We start from the raw sequence: 18,395 nt of genomic DNA on the forward strand, positions 1-18,395 counted from the left end.
CTTATTACTTTTCGTAAAAACTTTTATTTATATATGTACAATGAGAATATTGTCACGCAATCGCCCCTACTCATCCTTCTTCGCATCCTCCTCGTTTTCCAGACTCTCCTTGAAACTCGCTTTCAGTGCAGCTCGCTTTTTCTGCCGCCTCTGTTTCTCCGAAGTCTTTTTCGCCAGTAACTTCTTTTTTTGATTTTCCACGGCGTCTTCGCCATTGTAAAGCAAATCCAGTTTGTTGATCAGTTTTTCTTTGGCAATTTTTAAGTTTTGCGTCTGACTCCTGGTCTCGTGGCACTTGATAACCAAGCCCGTAGGCAAGTGCTTCATGACCACATTGTTGCTTGTTTTGTTGGTTGACTGACCTCCTGGACCGCTTCCCCTGACGTACTGAATCTCGAGGTCGTCCTCGTTTATCTTGGGCACTTTGGACGTATCTATGCGACTCTTCATAGAGTAGGACTGCTGCGCACTTGCGAATACGGCTCTGTTGGTGAAATCATAGAGGAGTTGCGTGCCGCAATGCTTTTGAAATATTTTGCCCAGCATTTTACTATCAAACCACTCTCTTGTGCTTCAATAGCGCGATCCCCTTCTGTGGGAGCAAATGTTTTGTTAACGATCGATCATACAAAATTCAAACAAAAGAATTTTATCTCAATTGGAAAATACCTTGTACTGGAATTCTATCTTGGCCTTGTCCGTGAGTTCTTTGTTTTCCAAAAAACCCCTTCGAACCCGGTGGACGAAGTACTTTTTATCGGTGTATCGCAAAGTTTCGCTGTACCTCAGAAGACTCTTGTAAAGTCCTAAAATTTCGTTCCGCAGCATTGTTTATCTCGCAATCGACGCGTGTTCCGAAATCGAATTTCGACGCTCAAAGTTGCATTTTCGAAAACGCACTTTACCTAACAATTTTTGTTATTATATGAATTTCAAAAGATGGAGCAAATGTATCCAAGAGTGCGTGTGGTTTGTTGTAGGTTATAGTAGGTTATAGTAAAGTGAGCAATAAGTAGAACACGGTTCTGCTACGGAGCGTTCATGTGCGCATGTGCTGTACTCTGCATGATAAAGCCGTTGTCCCAATTTTTTATTCAGACGATTTCCATCACGTGATTTCAACTCTTTATCGTAATCCCAAAAGCCTAAAGCCATATGACGTAATTGTTTCGATGAAAATAGAATTTATTTTCAAATATTCGAAAACGTTAACTTCGTGGGATTGAAAAATCAGCCGAGTCCCCTGCACTACCGACCGAGCTGGCGCTGAAATCGTCCGATGTAATATAGATATACCAACACACGAATAACAAAAAATCCTCTTTTTTTTTTATCGCCGATACACCACAGCAGAGGGACACAGTGAACATTTAATTTGTCTCTCTATATGCGCTACTCGACTCGCGTGTTTGCATACATTGCGAAGCAGAGCGACAATCGTCGTGTTTGCGAGCTATCGCGCGCGTGTTTTTTTCGGTCTCCGTATCAAAATTCGCCGTTCACATCCCGATAACTGCACCGCATATACATAATACACAAGACAGTTTCTCGTAGAGCAATACACAGCAAAGCTGCAAGAAAAGCGCATCAGAGAGAGAGAGAGAGAGAGAGAGAGAGAGAGAGAGAGAGAGAGAGAGAGAGAGAGAGAAGAGGGACATCGATCGGCGCGCAGTCGAGACATCTGCTCTCCACTCGGCCTATTATTGGAGACTCGTTGAGGGGAAGGAAACCCGGAGGAAAGCGTAGAGGTAGGTAAGTTCATCAGCGGCAGCATGCATATAGAGCCATAAACCTCTTCCGTCCTCCGTCAAGCCCGCATAATATAATACGCGCGCGGCTGCAGAGCGAGAGAAAGACCGAGAAAGCGCTGAGGGAAGGGGAAGTCCGCCATCTTGTCTGCGCACATACACACACGCGCGCACAGAGGCCCCTATACGTAGTCCGTGTGTCACTGCTGCTGCTACGCTGCTTTCCAGAATCCAGTCTGTGGCCAACTTCGCGCTCACAACGATCGTTGCTCGATCGACGGCAGCAGTTCAGTACATCATCACATCGTAGCAGCAGCAGCAGCAGCAGCAGCCGAGTATCGTCGAGGAGGCGGAGACTAGCTCTTCGACGAGGATTATAATATAGCAGCAGTTGTGTCGTGTAGTGTGCTTCCATTGCTTCGTGCGCAGCGTCCCGAGTGAGTAGAAAATAGTAGAAGGCAAAAGAAGTCAAGAGTTGGCGTGTATACGCACGCGTCTAGCGAGTGGAGTAGTGCTCGATGGAAAAGAAACGAAAACTGGCATAGAGCGAGAGGCGTGTGCGTATTATGTGTGTTTGAGAGAGCGAGAGAGAGAGAGAGAGAGAGAGAGAGAAAAGTGCAACGTCGCGCGCTATAGCTATACACCTGCGCGCGAGCATCTCGCGGTCGCTGTATGTGCCTTATCTAGACGCGCATACGTACGTGTGCGTATGCAACGGGAGGAAGAGGGACAGAGGGAGAGAGAGAGAAAGAGGGACAGCAGCATCGGAGCGGAGGGACGCCGCGCGATGTCGGGGTGGCTGGTTGGCTTTGTTTTCTCGAGCCTTCCGTGTCTCTCTCCCTCTTTCTCTTTCCTCCTCGGCAGAGAAAGAGAGATAGAGAAAGATGTTACGTCTCGGGGCCGAGGGGATATTCCACGCGCTCGCAGCACTGTACATACAGCACAGAGACGGTCAGCAGCGCTGATAATCGAGCTCTCTCTCTCTCTCTCTCTCTCTCTCGTCTATTTTTCGAGAGCATCGTCGACATTGCAGGAGCAGTGCGTGTACACTGTATAGTTTCTCTCTGGAGAGATGGAGGCACTTTGAGGGGAAGCTCTGAGCGGACTCCCTCCCGTGACGCGAGAGCCGCTCCTACGGGAATCGATATTGTACGACAGCAGAGAGACAGAGAGAGAGAGAGAGAGAGAGAGAGAGAGGACGAGGGTTACGTTGCTTCGTGAAAGTTTTGACGCTTCGAGGAAAACAATGAGCTGCGAGTTTTACTAGTTCTCGGCTGTTGTACCGCGATAAAAATCATCGAGCGCAGAGCACACTTCCGAATTTAACCTAGAAACGAAGATTCCCATCGCTCTTAATCACCGCGGTACACGACGATGCGCGACTTTGCTAATTACGGGGGCAGAGCGGAAGTTTTTTCGGTGACGAGTCTCCCAACAACAGTTATATATACCCACCTCCTCCCGAAAACCCAGTGACTCCTTTTCGCGCATAAAGGAGCGACCGTTACTCGCAAAGCTCTTTCTTTCTCTCTTTGTTTCCCGCTTTTATTGTTTTCCCGGTACAATTCAGCCATGATTCAGATGCGTGCAAAATTACGAAATCAATCGGCTTTCGGCACACTGTGTATCGTATAGACATTGCAAAACACCTGCAGCTATCTATTGTCACAGTTCGACAACGATCTCCTTGGCTCTAATCGAATACATAGGTAAAACCACTAGCGAGATTGCAGTCTCGGCCTGGAAAAACGAAGAGCGATAGCGTGTATCGAGAGAATTCGCTCGGCGCAGATAAGCCGAGCAATTTCCACGTATAAACACACACACACACACACACACACGAGTCGGCTTTCCTACCCGCGCTCGGTGTGTATACGTATGGACGCGGCGACGTTTGATCGATCGCGCGCTTAGCTCGGGCCAGGCGAAATTTCCAGAACGGGCCACCTTGCCCACGTGTTCGCGCATCGCGAAATTTTGACTTCGTCGGTTCTCTTTTTTAAGCGCGCGTTGCGGCGTGATCGTCGCGTAATCAACGATGTTTTTTTTTTCTGTTGCAGACGAGTCGTTAGTTAGGTGAGTTTGACAGGCGCTAGATATCGGGTTCTCGCGTAACGGCTCTTTTTGCAATCGGTACAAGTACAATTTATATATCGAATGATTAACCTCCTTCCGAAACGCTTATCGTTTTTCAATTGCGAGCGAGCGTTTTTTCGCTAAAGTTATTCAGCTCTCGCGCGCACGTCTTTGCGGAAGATACGTCAACGATGTTTATCTCTCCTCCTTATTTTTATCCTTCAACAATAATCGCTCGCAACGACGAACGACGCATTACACGCTTGTAATACTTTTTTTACGTAACCAAAAGTTCCATCCTCGTGCTCACCCTTGCGAATCGAATTAATGCTCGTTTTCACGAGTACACACACGCTAATGATCGATCGTCGCGCGCATTGTCATAACCGCGAGCGCTGGGATTTTGCGCAAGTGCGCGCACGCGAGACGTCGCCCTTAACCTCAAAAAAGCGAGATCTTCGTTGCCGCGTAGAGTGGGCTGTCTGCTGCTCTTCTATAAGGCTCGCGCTAGAGAGAGAGAGAGAGAGAGATGCAGCGTGTCCCTCCTCTCGCGCTCGGTGCGCGATGCGATTATTCTATTTTCGGAGACGCGCGCCTCTATTGTCGGCTTCTGTTTCATTGTCTGTTTGTTTGTTTATGTTACGCGCGAGAGTATGATTCGATGATTGCCTTTTCGCGCGGGACAAAAATAGCCACGGCTACAGCCGATTCACTCAATTTGAATAGCAATCGTAACGCGCCCGCTAATTCGCCGCTCCGCATGAGACATCGATTGCGCGCGCTGCACCTCGTCGCTTAATTATCGCCTGCGTTTGTGCGCTATAATTTTCAGATATGAAAAAGCAATGCGGCTGTAGGTATGCACGCAAGGAAGGAAGTGAACTCGCGCGACGTTTATTAATTTAGCTAGCGCGGCTTTCGATCGATTCGACGCCTCGTTTCCTATACACTCGTCGTATGCGGCGCAATTACCCGCGGTGGCGTAGAAATCGAAAAACTGCTTTACTCAATTTCGCGCAACGACTTTTAGTCACTGCGGTGTGCCTCTCGAAATTGCGTATCATCGCCGAGGTGTATAGTGTAAGGACAATAACGAAGGCAATGACGGGATGATAATACTTAATAGCCGGGACGTCGGACAATGCAACGGCCGTCGTTGCGATACGCCGCGGAGAGGAGCTTTGAATTTTTCCCAAGGGCCGGCCCGTTACGAGCTGCTGGCCTTGAACCGTATAGCCGGTCAGAGAGACGAGAGCGTGCGTTGCGTTACCATGCCTGTACGCCTCGTTTCAGACTGCAGCGCCCGCTCGTACATATAGGTGTGGATGAGTCGCTGGAAATGTGACATTCTGACGATTCTAATTGATTGGATATTTTTTTTTGTTTCCCTCGCGAGGCTATATACGGCATAATAGGAATGCAATCGAGTAGAAAGCTTTCCCACTCGCTGGAATCCCTAGCATCGCGAAACGTACGGACTATCGATCGGCTTTAAATATTCACACACCTACTTTCGTTATAAATTTATTCAGAGTCGTACGTGCGCTCTCGTCAATATTTCACATCCGATCACACAACTGAAACTCGAAGCTCGCGTCCAACCTTTCCATTATCGCTCGGCGAGAGAGTGACCCGCGGATTTATCATTCGATTGCGTGATTCACGCGCTGCATTCGCTGTTGTCGTCGTGCCATGACTCGTCGTCGCTCAGTCGCGGAAAAACTTTTGGAGCACACACACACACAGGTGAATCGTTTCCCCGAGATCGAGGCTGCGGCTTTATCGGCTTCCGGTACGTTTTTTAGACTGACGTGTCGTTAGCGGATAGATTCTGCATACGGGCGTAAGTAACCGAACGGTTTTCTTTTTCTTCGCTTTCGTCGTGATTTTGCGAGGAAATAAAATTTTTACGCGACTTGGAAAATTTCCTAGCTTTTTTCGTCGACTGCAGTGTATTCTCTTGGAGACTGTTGCGTCACCCGACGCCTTGGCAATTAGTTATCTATTGCAGCTGTTTAAACATATTTATAGAGTCATCAAACTTCGCTAACAACGGCCCGTTCATTGGAGCCGCGCGCAAATTTAGAATTTTCTAATATACTCTCCGCGCAAAAGTTTTCGGAATTACCGCTACCGCTAACCGCCTCCTTCGTCCGAACGATGCATAATTCCCTCGTAAACAGTCTGGACCGCTCCTCCGCTCGATACGAGAAAAAAGGATAAAAAAAAAAGAGATATATCCCCCCCCCCCCGATAGTGAGTCACGTCCGTCGCATCCTCGAAATTCTGCTCGCGAGAGAGGAGCGTTAAATCGAGCGCTGTGCAGCGCCGCCTTCCGCGTTTGCGAAAATCTGCCAAATTGATGACGCGCCAGGGAGACACGACGTAATTCCGGCTCCGTTCGAATTCCCGCCTCTCTCTTGATGCGTGTTTGTATACTGCACGTGCGTCGCCCGGAATGACATTATCGCGGCTCGTTCTTGTATCCATTCGCGCGAATGTTAAGGTGGGAGAGAAGCATGGGCTCGCGGGTGCGTACGGCGGTGCTGATATGGAGGCCAGTCGTTGTCCGTTAGCCGGAAACTGCGTGCGTGCGCGCGCGGCTCACGCGCGTAACGAGAGGAGGTCGTGCTGTACACACTGTAAACTGCCGTGTCGTGGGTGTGTGATTACCGCGGTGCTTGTTTGGATTGCGCGCCTACTCACTGTGTTACGATGAGATGAGCGGTGTCTTATTGGAACAGGTATGGGGAAGGGTCTGCTTTTTCGGGGACGGGCTATTTTGGAGCTTGCGTCGCAGGTTGAAACACTTCCAACGCGTGGAAATTGAGTTTCGAAGTTGCTGTTATTAGGAGTCCACTCGTAATTTTGCAAATATTTGTGTATAGATAATGCCGCCGGAAGAAACACCGACGGCGTTCGATAAAAATCGGCGCGCTCGCGGCCTCGAAAATTGAAAATGACTCAGTGAGACAGCTCTCGGGTACCGAAAACCCTCTCACTCTCTCTCTCTCTCTCTCTCTCTCTCTCTTCTTCTCATTACCCACATTATCCCGAACTCAATAACGCTCTCTCGCTCGTAAAAATCGCTGCTGCGGTGCGCGTCTCACGCTGCAGCGAGAGCTCGGGAGAAAGATTCCGTTGGCGGGAATTACGTGACAAAAGAGAATCTTTCCGGCGACCTTGAGAAAGAAACCCGCCGAAAAAAGATGATCGCGGTGCGGCCAAAAGCAACGGTCTTCGCGATGAGTCTTCCTCCGCCGCTCCATAAGGAGAACATCAGCAGCGCGTCGGCTCTTCTTTTTTTTTTCTCTTCCTTCTAACGTCACGGATATATTACTCGATCATTCGCGAAACGTAACTCTCCCGGCGTTCCGGTTGACGGGTACTCGGCATGCCTGTGGCGAATCGTTGCGCGCGAAAGCCAGCTGTTAGCGGCGCTGCAGTTTTGCGACGCAATGCAGCGGCGGCTCGTGAAAGTCCACTTTCTCGTTATACACGGCGCGTGTCTAACCGGGTCGGCCCCCTATGTTCGTCGGCTGCCAGTGACATTCTCCCGATTGTTTCACGTGCTGCTGCTGCTGTACGCGGCTGACTCATTACAGGCGAGATGACGATCGCGACTGGCGTAATATTTGGAAACGGCCGATGAGAGATGGGCTTTATCGCGCTGCGTCGTCTGGAAATTAAAAATAAACGCGGTTATCGCGAGAGTTCAGCTCGCGCGGGGATATAACATAAAAGTATACAGCTGCCGAGAGACAAAAGAGAGTCGAGTGTACGGCGCCGCACGAATTACACCGAATGCTTCTAATTCCATCCTATAAAGCGCGCGCCGGCAGCTCTCTGACACAGTTTGCAGTTTGCCAGTGCCAATTAAACTCGCTCGCTCTTCCCAGCCGAGAGTGACGAAAGGTCCGTCGAACGAAAAACACGATTCCGACGGTTTGACTCGGTGAGAAGGTTTAGAAGAAGCAACGCAGAAATGCACAGAGTCAAGTGCAGCGGCGGCGGCGGCGGCGGCGGCAGCAACAACGACTGCTACTGCTCTCGCATCGGGCGAAAAATCCGTCCCGGCGCTGCTGGCCAAATATGTAAGCCTGACGTCAGGCTCGCGAGAGTCTCATTGAGGACGCCCACCGACTCTCCGCTGCTCGCGCCTTCTCTCTCTCTCGCTCACTCGACCGCGATTCACACCTTTTCGCGCCCTGAAAATCTTCTCTCTATATGACACGCACCTCGTGCGCGGAGCGTGTTGTTGTCGTCGACTGCGTTTCCGCGTGTGATGGATTTGCGGGGGGGGGGGGGCTACCGGTAAACAGGAAGACTTTTCGGAAGTGGAGCCAATTGGAGCGGAGAACGAAATAGATGCGAGAGGAGAGTAGGTTTTACGAGATTTTTACGATCGAATAATCGACGAGTGATATTTTTAGAAAAAAGCGGCCCGCAGATAAGCTCGTCTTCGATGAAGCGTATACCCGCGGCGCGCAATTTCTTCTCGCGGCCTTGAATTTTTCATTCGCCGCCGCCGCCGCCGCCGCCGCCGCTCGTTGAGTAAGCCGACCAAACTTAGACAGAGGGACTTATTAGGTTCATAAGGAAAGCCGTCTCAGGCTCTCTTCTGGAAAACAAGGAAAAAAGAGCTTCTACGCAAATCGCGAAGCTACACTCGATACCTTTGTATATAAGTAACTATCGCGCCAGAGCCGGAGTCATTGTAGCCATTGATCGACCGCGGAGTATAGAGTTCCGCGCTTAGCCTTCCTTCCTCCCGAGAGCCAAGGACCCGTTCGATCGCGTTCGAAAAAAAAATGCAGCAACGAGGCGACAAACTTCGGGGGAGGCGACGTGCGCTCGATGAATGATTAACGAGGCTCGCGCTTGCGCGCAGAGAGTTATTAATAAGCTCATTAAATCACCGCTCGCCGAGTCTCCAATTACAGCACACCGAAGAAGCGATAAATCACGCGGCCCTTTCACGCTATCAAAACACCGTCGAAATAAGGGTCCAGATACAGGGGAAGAATGTGTTTATCTTGAATTTCACGCCGGTGCACGCGAGCAAACAATCTCGGATATGCAAGTGTGGGTGCAGCAGCGCAGAAAACGCGTGCGCGTGAGTCTCGCCTTCAGGTAAAAGGACGTCGCGGCGGCGTGAAAAAGCAGCAGCGCCCACCACAGCCCACGTCATCGAAATCGCGGCTCTCGCTGCTCTAGGCCGAATCCAAAACTGACGTGAGTCACGCTCGCGTTTTATTGTGTATTACATTATAAAATGTTGTGTGGCGCTCGATCCTCTGCGTACACGCTCGCTCTAGGCTCTTTCTCTTATTTCATCTCACACTTTTTCATCGTTTAATTCGGTCGAGGCTTTCGCCAGCGCTTGCGCGGGAGTTTTGAATCTGAGGCCACTCTCGGCAACATTGTCGCGGGTTTTTCGAGCAAAAAACGTGGGCTCGTCGCATGAGAACGCGTTGCGTAACGCACGCGCGGTACTTGTAACGGAGACGATTTCGTGACGGTTTCGCAATTGGTCGTCTAATTTTCTGTACTCTCGAATGTTGTATGGATTTTTCCTCTCTCTCTCTCTCTCGTGCAACTCGCCGCTTAGTCATGCCCCCCCCCCCCAACAACGTAAAAAAGGAGCTAATATCGCGCGCAAGCATTATGCGAGGTTGGTAAACAACTGGGAGAGACGCTCGTAAATATAAAAATTCGCGAAGGCAAATATAAACCGGCCGACTTTTCTTAGACCGCGCCCGGCTAATTATAGCCCAGCCCGTACGCGTAGCGAGCCGAACACTGATTAATACGATCTGTCGACTCGATAAACCGCGCGAACGTCTCGAAATAAAATTTATCCGCGGCTTGCAAAAATCAGCAGTCAATCCGCGCGCTGCACGAAAATATGTATACCCTCATCCCAGAAATTATAGCCAGCCGTGTGACCCCTTGCCGTGTGCCAAAACGTCGCGAGTGCTTGGAAAGGGCATATACTCGCGTATAATTAAGCAACGTAATATTCCGAGTTGGAAAAAGTAAAGGGCGTTCTAATGATCATCAACCCGACGAGAGAGAGAGAGAGAGAGAGAGAGAGAGAGAGAGAGAGAGAGAGAGAGAGAGCGACACTTACGTAAATAGATTTTCGCCACTTTTATTACGCAGTCGTAAAGCCGCTGGGGCGAGGAAAAAGTGCTCGATTCACAAGTTCGCGCTGCACCGCCTCGCCTCATATTTATCCCCGACACTTTGTCGCGCGCCGTGATTACACACAGACAGTGTTGCAGTTATGTCGCTCGTATAACTTGCCGAATTTGTCTCTCCCGATAAAGCTGCCACGAGGGAGCGAGAGAAGTCGTAATGCTCTCGGCTTTGAATTTCGTCCAACTCTCTTCTCGTTTTTTTATCCTCTCTCTCTCTCTCTCTCTCTCTCTCTCTCTCTCTCTCTCTCTCTCTCTCTCTCTCTCTCTCTCTCGCGGGCAGAAAAAGTGTGTCAAAAATCGCCCGGCGCATATATCGATCCAAACGCCGGCCTTTTAAGGCTCTGCCTTATTCCTGCTGCAATAATCGTCGTTGTTTACGTCGCTTATCAGACTCGGCGAAATCCTTAAATGGCTGCGAATCGAAAAAGTGCGCGTATAGAGTCGTGCACACGCTGCTCTCTCTCTCTCTCTCTCTCTCTCTCTCTCTCTCTCTCTCTCTAACGCTATACAACTAAATAACTAAGTGACCTCCACCTCCGCGTTTTGATCTATTCTGGATACGAGGAGTCGCTAAGTTTAGCCTTCTCTCGTTGGCCCGCCGCAGTCTTTTCGGCTCTTTCTCTCTCCTCCTCTTTCTATACTTCTGGCTCCGAGAGAGTAGCCTATCTTTCTAGATTCGCGCTCGTGTGTGTGTGTGTGTGTGTGTGTGTGTGTCTGCAAGAGAGTATCGAGGGAGGGGGTCTTTGTTGTGGAAGTGAAGTCGGACAGTAACGTGTGCAGATCTCCGTCTCTCTCTCTCTCTCTCTCTCTCTCTCTCTCTCTCTCTCTCTCCTGTCATCGAGAAGCTATTTGGACAGGGAAATCTTTAAAAAACCTGACAAATGCATTGCGCTCTTCTCGCCTCGATTATATAGCTTAGAGAGAGAGAGAGAGAGAGAGAGAGAGAGAGAGAGAGGGGGGAAGCACTCGCTGGCGCGCGAAAAACCATTGTTATTATTATAGACGCGATTCGGGGAAGCAGCTGTGCGCGTCAGAGCTTCTAAAAATGCTTATAGGTGTATACCCGCGAATTATCTCGAATCCCGAGCATTGTTTTATTTTCCCTGCTCCGCGAAATACACACAGATTAATCAATGGCTCTTTTCTCTCGTCTGTCGACAGGTGGTTGCCTAAGCTCGGAGTGAACAGCAGGAGAGAGCAGGATGGTGGACTACTACAGGATCCTCGAGGTCAGCCGGACTGCCACCAACGGCGAGATCAAGAAGGCGTAAGTATCCTCCTCTTTGTGCGCGAAAATCGAGGGACAAAGATGCAGCGACGGCTTTCCGAGAACGCGCGCTCGTACAGAGCGAAAGAGAGAGAGAGAGAGAGAGAGAGAGAGAGAGAGAGAGAGAGAGAGAGAGAGAGAGAGAGAGAATCCCACGGTATCGGCTCGATCCGAAATAGGCGTTTTCAGGCGAATCGAGAATGAGAGAGGAAGGTGTATTTTAAATAGTATCCGCTTTTTCCACGCACGTGACTCAGCTGCTGCTGCTGGCGGAGCCCTAAATTTAATTTCGCGCCGGTGCAGAAGAATGTAAATAGTTTTTGTAAGTCTGAGCCTGATGAATTGCCATGAATAATGTAACGCATATTTTAAGTTAATCGTTTCTGGCTCCCTCTCTCTATTTCTGACAATCGGGCAAGCACGCATCATCCGAGTAAACATCGCGAACGCGTCCATTAGAGCAGCCCTGCACATTCAAACTAAAAACCCTCCAACGCAAACATGCCGCATAAAGCGCCGCGCAACAAAGCAACGACAGCTCGCTGAGAAGCAAACAGCCAAATGGATCTCCGTAAATATTTATGAGCGGCTTGCAACAACTACACAATGTACAAAGGAAGAGCGAATCCTTCTCCACGTCTCTTTATTCGCTGCTGCTGCCGACGGCGGCCTCTGCGTCGCTGTCTTTTTACTCGCCTCTCTCTCTCTCTCTCTCTCCCTTTTCGAGAGTACACCGCGCGCGCAGCATGCACATCCGCGTGTGTGGCACAAACGCCGAGGGAGAGAGGTCTTTGACCCATTTCACGGCCACGTCGCGCGTGAGGTGAGCGAAAATAAAGCTTTGCTCTCTCGGAGCTTCTGTTATAACATGGGAAGTGCCGCGGCTTCGAGCTTCGAGAGTGCAGCTCTCTGTTGACTCAGAGGATGCGCTTCGGGGAAATCGGTTGAGAGCGCGCCGCTTGAACGGGCACGGGGTTGACGGCCTGCGATTGTGGAACTCTGCGCTCCTTGGGGCCTTTCACGCCAATTATGTACGCGGACGATTAATCTTTCGACACTCCGCTTTCAAATGGCACTCTTTTCTCAATTGCAGGTACAGGAAGCTGGCGCTGAAATGGCACCCGGACAAGAACCCAGAGAACCTCGAGGAGGCGAACATACGTTTCAAGGAGATCTCCGAAGCTTACGAAGTCCTCATTGATGGTGAGCTGGCCCCCGATGGCATACTCTACACCTCTTATTCCTTCTGCGCTCCCATCTACGATGAATTGTCTGTTGTACACACTACATCTCGCTCTCGAGATCTCGAGTCTTGCAGTTTTCCTCGACTCGTAGCTTTTTCCGTTTTCTACCGCGAGAGGCTTGCTCATTTTTTATTCCATCTCCTTCTTTTCTCGGTGTCCTTGCGCCGATGCATTAGCGTGGAAACCGAGTAAGCGAGACGCGCTCTAGTTGGTGCTTCGTACCTGAAACGGGTTTTATTTTCGTGGAGAGATGCTCGGACACCGCTACGCGTTATGACCCATTGCCGGACGGGATCGTGAAGCTCGTTGATCTAGTGGCCGAGGGGAGACTCGCGCTCGGATTACCGGTCTAGTCGGTCCGATTGGGTTATGGAGGAGAAAGCCGCAGCGAGATCTGATCAAATTATTGCTAGAAAGCGTTTTAATCGACGTGCCATTTTTACTTCGGTCTGTCGAATAGCTACCGCGATTAAAACGAGAGCCGAGACACGTCGTTATCTCGAGTATAGTACTCATAAAAGATAAGATTCGGCGCGGGATTAAATTTGTCTGTACTGTTGCGAGGAGATGGCGGAACGTTATACGTTATTTCACTTCGTGTAAAAATTACTCGTGATTACGTCGGACGCGCAGGGTCAAGAAACGGCCCATTCAGTTCGCGTGCGCGCTCGGGATCGCGAATCTCACTTTCACCCGCTTGTTGTTCCGGCATCGGACGACGCAATGCATCCGAGCCCTCCTACACTCGCTGCACCGCATGTCTATATACACTTATACGAGCTAAACATGCAAGCGCAGCAGCCTGTCGCACTCGCGCGATTGCCAAGGCCGACGTCGACTGGCGTTACGTCGGGCCGAGAGATAGAGAGAACTTATAGGATTCCAAAGCTTAGTTTTCGATAAGACCACGTGAAAAGGAGACAAGAAAAAAACGCGCTCTGTGTTGTTTGTGGTTGTACAGATGCGAAGCGACGACGCTACGACCAGCGAGCCTATCAAAGAGCTTCTAATCAAACAACTTCCTCGAGGCAGCCGCGCGCCGGCTCAGGATACACCTACCGGGATTTCTTTGACTCTCCCTTGCAGCGATTCTTCGGTATATTATAGCGAGGACTATCTGAGACAGCGTGTATTCAAGAGAGAGAGAGAGAGACGCTTGCTGTGTATTTTGTAACGAGCTTTTGTGTGCTGAGGTCCCTATTAAAACGATAATATGTGTACGCGAGGCAGTCGTCGATTAATTCCTGTTTGTGGACTTTACTCGACGCGTATACTTATGACTCTCACTCCTTTGGAATGTTTATACACGCGTAAATTCGAAGCGAGTTGCACTTCGTAAAGTCGACTTAACTTTTAATCCGGCTGGTGCTTTTGAATTTAACGATGCCGATGACAACAAGGCTTTATTAATCAACGCAGTAATCTATATATGCGTTGAACAGGCAAAATTTATCGCTCGCTTCAATAACTTTATTGGCGTCCATAACGCATCTTTCGCAATATGTCACTCGCGATTTCCTTGAAGTTTCGCAAGAGCATCCAACTTCTCGACTCATCGCCGCCTCGCGATATAAACATTTTCCAGCCGACCCTGGCTTTCCCCATGGGCATATAACACGTATCCACTTGTACCCACTCCACGTCTAATCTTCTCTCGAGAGTCTAATCATCCCTCTCCTCGTACTTTTTCGACTGGCACTTGTACCACTAACGTTACGAGAGCAGCACCTTATCGCTATGGCGTTTGCTTTCTTAAATCGAACCCCACGATCGTTTTCTTTTTTTTTCAATTTGATGCATACTTTTTTAATATAATAAAATAAGCTGCTCATAACGATGTTGCATTTTTGCAGAGCGAAAACGAAGAGTCTACGATCAGTATGGCAAAGAGGGCTTACAGATGCCGGGCGGCAAGAGGCGACACGAGGAGGACTTCGACTTCAACTTCGACAGCTTCGTCTTCAGAGATCCCGAGGACGTGTTCAGGGAGTTCTTCGGCGGAAATTCGCCTTTCGATGACTTGTTTGCCGGTAAGCAGGCGGCTACACGCATCGCGATAAACATAAATAATCAAATTCATTTTTCAAAGTCACGATCGAAAAATAAAACAGCACCTGTTGTGCATAAGAATATCCTTGTCGCGGGGAGAGAGAGAGAGAGAGAAAAGAGGTAGAAAGGATCTCACCTTCGATCCTCTATTAATAAACTCTTGCGCAAGTTGCACAACACTGAGGAATTTAATTTTTCCTGTCCATGCTCGGCGGCGCTAATCGCATCTCATTATCAGCTCGATCTAATAAAACTGACGCGCTATTATAATCATGAGTCTTCTGTCCCTACAGGTTTACACGGTCATTCGCGAGGCAACAGGCACAGTCATCCCGTCAACACTTTGAGCACATCCTTCTTCGGCCCGTTCGGCTTCTTCTCATCACCGTTCGGCGACATCTTCGGCGCACAAAACGGCATGGCCAACTGCACCTCCTTCAGCACCCTCACCAACTTTGGCGGACCCAGCGGTGGACACGCCGAGATGAAGCGGACAAGCACGTCCACGAGGTTCATCAATGGCAAAAAGATCACCACCAAGAAGTGAGTGCGCGGCTTTTATGGCGAGAATTATTTCACTGGAGGGAAGAAGAGCCAGCGTTAATGGTTTTGCGTGTTTTTCAGAGTCTTCGAGAACGGCAAAGAGACCATCATGTCCTATGAAAACGACGTCCTGAAATCCAAGACAGTGAACGGAGTGCCTCAATCAATAACGTACAGTTAAATTTTTATCTTAATTGCTCGTTATTAACCCGTCGAACTTAGGATATAACGAACTCTTCGTGTCTCTCAATTCCGCTCTATCTATTACGAAATTCTTCGACTAAATTCAATCAACCAGCCAGCGGCAGTTTTTGCTGCGAGTCAACGTCAACTCTCAAAAACACAACAAATCTAACACTGAAAGTTGCATCCAGCATACCCATAGAAACACCACATTACAAACGTAATCGAATAATCCATAGATCCGAGTATACATTGATGTTAAAAATCAAAGATAAGATATGATAAAATTAGAAACAAAAATATTAAGAGAAACGTGTGCAGTAGCGTATTTCAGGGCGAGATCATCGAAATTGCCGCTGATGAACGTCACGCTGCAAACAGACTGACCCAAGTTTAGCTGCTTTATGATCTTAAAACAGAAGCATCTAACGATTTATAATTGCGTAAACGCAAGAGCAAAAAGTAACCCTGGTATATTATAATAGCTCGGATGGCTGTGAATAGGGCGTGTGTGATGTAGGTCCGAAATTGCGACCGTTCGTCTATCTAACGGAGACTCGCAAAATTTACTAACCACTGTATAATCATCATCAAAATCATTAACATTTACGTTTTTTTATTACTCTTTTTTTAAATTTATAATCCAAAAGACCAGTGCTGGGCTGCCTTGCATAATCAATCATTGCGCAAAACCAAAAGCGAGTAATATACTTTTAAGATTAATCCGCAAAATGCATAAACGTTTTTAATTTATCATGAACAAAGCGCAAAAATGTTTAATCTTTAATATCAATAGGCTTGGCTATCGATAACAAAACTCATGGTCAGCTCTATCAAGCGAACGTGCGTGAGAGTGAAGTCCCGGTGACTGGAGGGAGTCTTGTCAGTTCTCTTTTTTTTTGGTCGTCAAAGAAAAACGTTTTTGTATTTTTGCCAGGTTTGACGAATCCGCATCATCCACAAGTCGTCCAGTGACCGACAAAGCCGCCGATATCAAAACACCGACGATCAATCCGACATCGAAAGGTAGCAGGTTAAAGACCCATCACCACCACCATCATCCGCACACCACAGGTCACAAGCACGAAAAGAGTAAGAGGAAGTAAGCCGTGTCTGATCGCAACGTTCGTGGGTTCGTTCGTTTGTTGTCGCAAGCGTGCGACAACGGCACAGACTGTGAAAAACACACGAACGAGCGTACATTTTACATGCGACTCCTAGGCCGCTGTTGGCCGAGGGCGAAATAGAGATAGAGAGAAACAGAAAACCATTTTTTGATCTTCGCAGGACACTGGACTAAGATAAGTCAGCTTTGTGAACTATTGCAACGACTCGTGAGATACCCCTTAAACGTTTTGGCTTCCAAAGCAGAGCAATTGTTTTTAACACGTTGATCGGATTTCAAAGAAACGGCAGCTCTACTCCGGCTAATCTACAGTTCCAGTAACAAATTTTATTATACTTTAGAGGATTATGTAACGCGTCAGACATGCGCAGACAGAGAAGCTTACAGTAAATAAAAGAAACTCAGCATCGTTAAAAGATGGAATTTCACGTGGCGATGACAGACATTTTTTGGTAATAACGTAATGTATTTAATAATAACTGGAATATTACAGCTAATTTATTTAAAAAATCATAACGACTTAACCGAACTGATAAAATAATATTCCTATACGATAATTGAAAATTCTTCAAGTGAAACATCAAAAAACGATTAGATCTTGTTTTATACGATACCCACTGATAAAAGTTGATCATTAAAACCTTGTTTCATGAAAAAAAATGATACACGTTTTATTGTTTTAGATGAATTATAATTTTTTTATCATTTTTTTTTTCATTTGGCTTGATTACAAAGCTTTTATAACGATAAAAAGTCTTTATCGAATTAACTTTATCGCTGTCCCTTGATGAGAAAGCAGTAGGTGAGAGTTAATTTCATTGTAACACATTGTATTTATCGGCAAAGCGATAATCCGTCGTCGTATATCGGGAAGCTGCTGCTACCTGCTGGACGGCGAGTGGTCGAAAAGGACGATATTTAGTCCTCGTTTAATATTTAAACACACGCGGTCATGTTACACATTACTATACATACCGATGAAGCAAAACTTGATGTGAGTGTGTAAGCATATAGCGAGAGAGAGAGAGAGAGAGAGAGAGAGAGAAAGGGAGAGAAAGTGAAAGAGTGAGAATGCGAAAGGGGAAGAGAGAAAGAGAAAAAGTTCCAAGCTTGTATATCGACGGAAGCGGAGAGATAGGCGGCGAAGAAATTTTCGAGAAAAGTGGTGAGATATATATATAATAGTTCTTAGCGGCATATTGTAAGGCGAATCGATGTGAACGGAACAATTTTTTCGTGTCTATTGGTTCGACTCTGAAATATAAGTTTGAGGCAGACAACGGAAACTGATCTGTTGTACAATCGTGTGTGTGCTCGTGTGTAGTTACGTGATTTCTTATAATATGATTAAATGAAAATGTGCGTTTTAGAGAACGAAACATGTGATCCCACTGCGCGATTGGGTCGTTCGTAGTAGCCGGTCAGCTTCAGAGAACTGACAGATTTGAGTATAATTCTTTTAAGTGAAACGTAGACTGGTACAAATGAAGCTCGTTATTACTTTTTATTTCTCTTACTCGTTCGATGGAGCGCAAATAAAAAAGAATGTTGTCAACCTGCCGAGTTCTTCAAAGTTTTTTGCGTCCGTTGAGACACATTGTAAACGAAAGACAAAATCAATCATACACGTGTATGCGAGTCGAGCGATCAATCTAGTTTTTACGTTCTTTTTTTCGTTTGTAATTTGACTACTTTTATAAGGCACATCACACGGACCTTCAGATTCCGAAGTCGAATTAGCGATATAAAAGCAAAGAATTAAATTAATGTAGAATTGCAAGCGAGCAAGTGCACACGTATTTTTCCTGAACTTTTTCTCCCTATTATTTAAGTTGTATCTCATTCTGCCCCCCATCTCCCCCTTAAGTAAATAATTGCGTATGTGTATATAAAGATAAGGAACAGTGTTAAGCTTAAAATATATTATTATCATTCACTAAAGCTTCGTCTTTATTC

At 47.6% G+C, this 18,395-nt stretch overlaps 2 protein-coding genes across 24 annotated transcripts; one reads left to right on the forward strand and one right to left on the reverse strand.

Annotated features, from left to right (window-relative positions):
• Position 1: 1 nt before the first annotated feature.
• Positions 2-2,281, reverse strand: LOC100121597 (probable peptide chain release factor C12orf65, mitochondrial). The gene is made up of 2 exons (XM_001605156.5): positions 670-2,281; positions 2-592 (listed from the first exon to the last, which is right to left on the reverse strand). The coding sequence occupies exon 2, from the start codon at positions 544-546 to the stop codon at positions 67-69; it is 480 nt and encodes a 159-aa protein (XP_001605206.3). The 5' UTR covers positions 547-592; positions 670-2,281; the 3' UTR covers positions 2-66.
• LOC100121633 (dnaJ homolog subfamily B member 6) lies at positions 1,333-18,380 on the forward strand. 23 transcript variants are annotated; one of them, XM_032598310.1, is made up of 10 exons: positions 1,469-1,752; positions 1,844-2,185; positions 8,768-9,059; positions 11,189-11,294; positions 12,388-12,497; positions 14,392-14,568; positions 14,881-15,130; positions 15,212-15,301; positions 16,251-16,415; positions 16,601-18,380. In XM_032598310.1, exons 4-10 carry the CDS (start codon positions 11,230-11,232, stop codon positions 16,611-16,613), a joined length of 870 nt encoding a protein of 289 aa, XP_032454201.1. In that variant the 5' UTR covers positions 1,469-1,752; positions 1,844-2,185; positions 8,768-9,059; positions 11,189-11,229; the 3' UTR covers positions 16,614-18,380. The 23 variants fall into 23 exon arrangements, with proteins under 23 accessions (XP_008206347.1, XP_032454199.1, XP_032454192.1 ...); XM_032598302.1 differs by having other exon boundaries at positions 1,661-1,752; positions 1,813-2,185; positions 16,251-16,405; XM_032598295.1 differs by lacking the exon at positions 1,469-1,752 and adding an exon at positions 13,500-13,634 and having other exon boundaries at positions 2,084-2,185; positions 16,251-16,405.
• Positions 18,381-18,395: the final 15 nt, after the last annotated feature.

This window comes from Nasonia vitripennis, chromosome 3, assembly GCF_009193385.2.
Source record: "Nasonia vitripennis strain AsymCx chromosome 3, Nvit_psr_1.1, whole genome shotgun sequence".
Taxonomy (NCBI): Eukaryota; Metazoa; Arthropoda; class Insecta; order Hymenoptera; family Pteromalidae; genus Nasonia; species Nasonia vitripennis.

Coding starts and splice junctions, on each gene's coding strand:
- LOC100121633 (XM_016983940.3), top strand. CDS start 11,230: ATGGTGGACTACTACAGGATCCTCGAGGTCAGCCGGACTGCCACCAAC. Junction 12,498..13,499: donor TTACGAAGTCCTCATTGATG/GTGAGCTGGCCC, acceptor GTGGTTGTACAG/ATGCGAAGCGACGACGCTAC. Junction 13,635..14,391: donor TCCCTTGCAGCGATTCTTCG/GTATATTATAGC, acceptor GCATTTTTGCAG/AGCGAAAACGAAGAGTCTAC.
- LOC100121597 (XM_001605156.5), bottom strand. CDS start 546: ATGCTGGGCAAAATATTTCAAAAGCATTGCGGCACGCAACTCCTCTAT.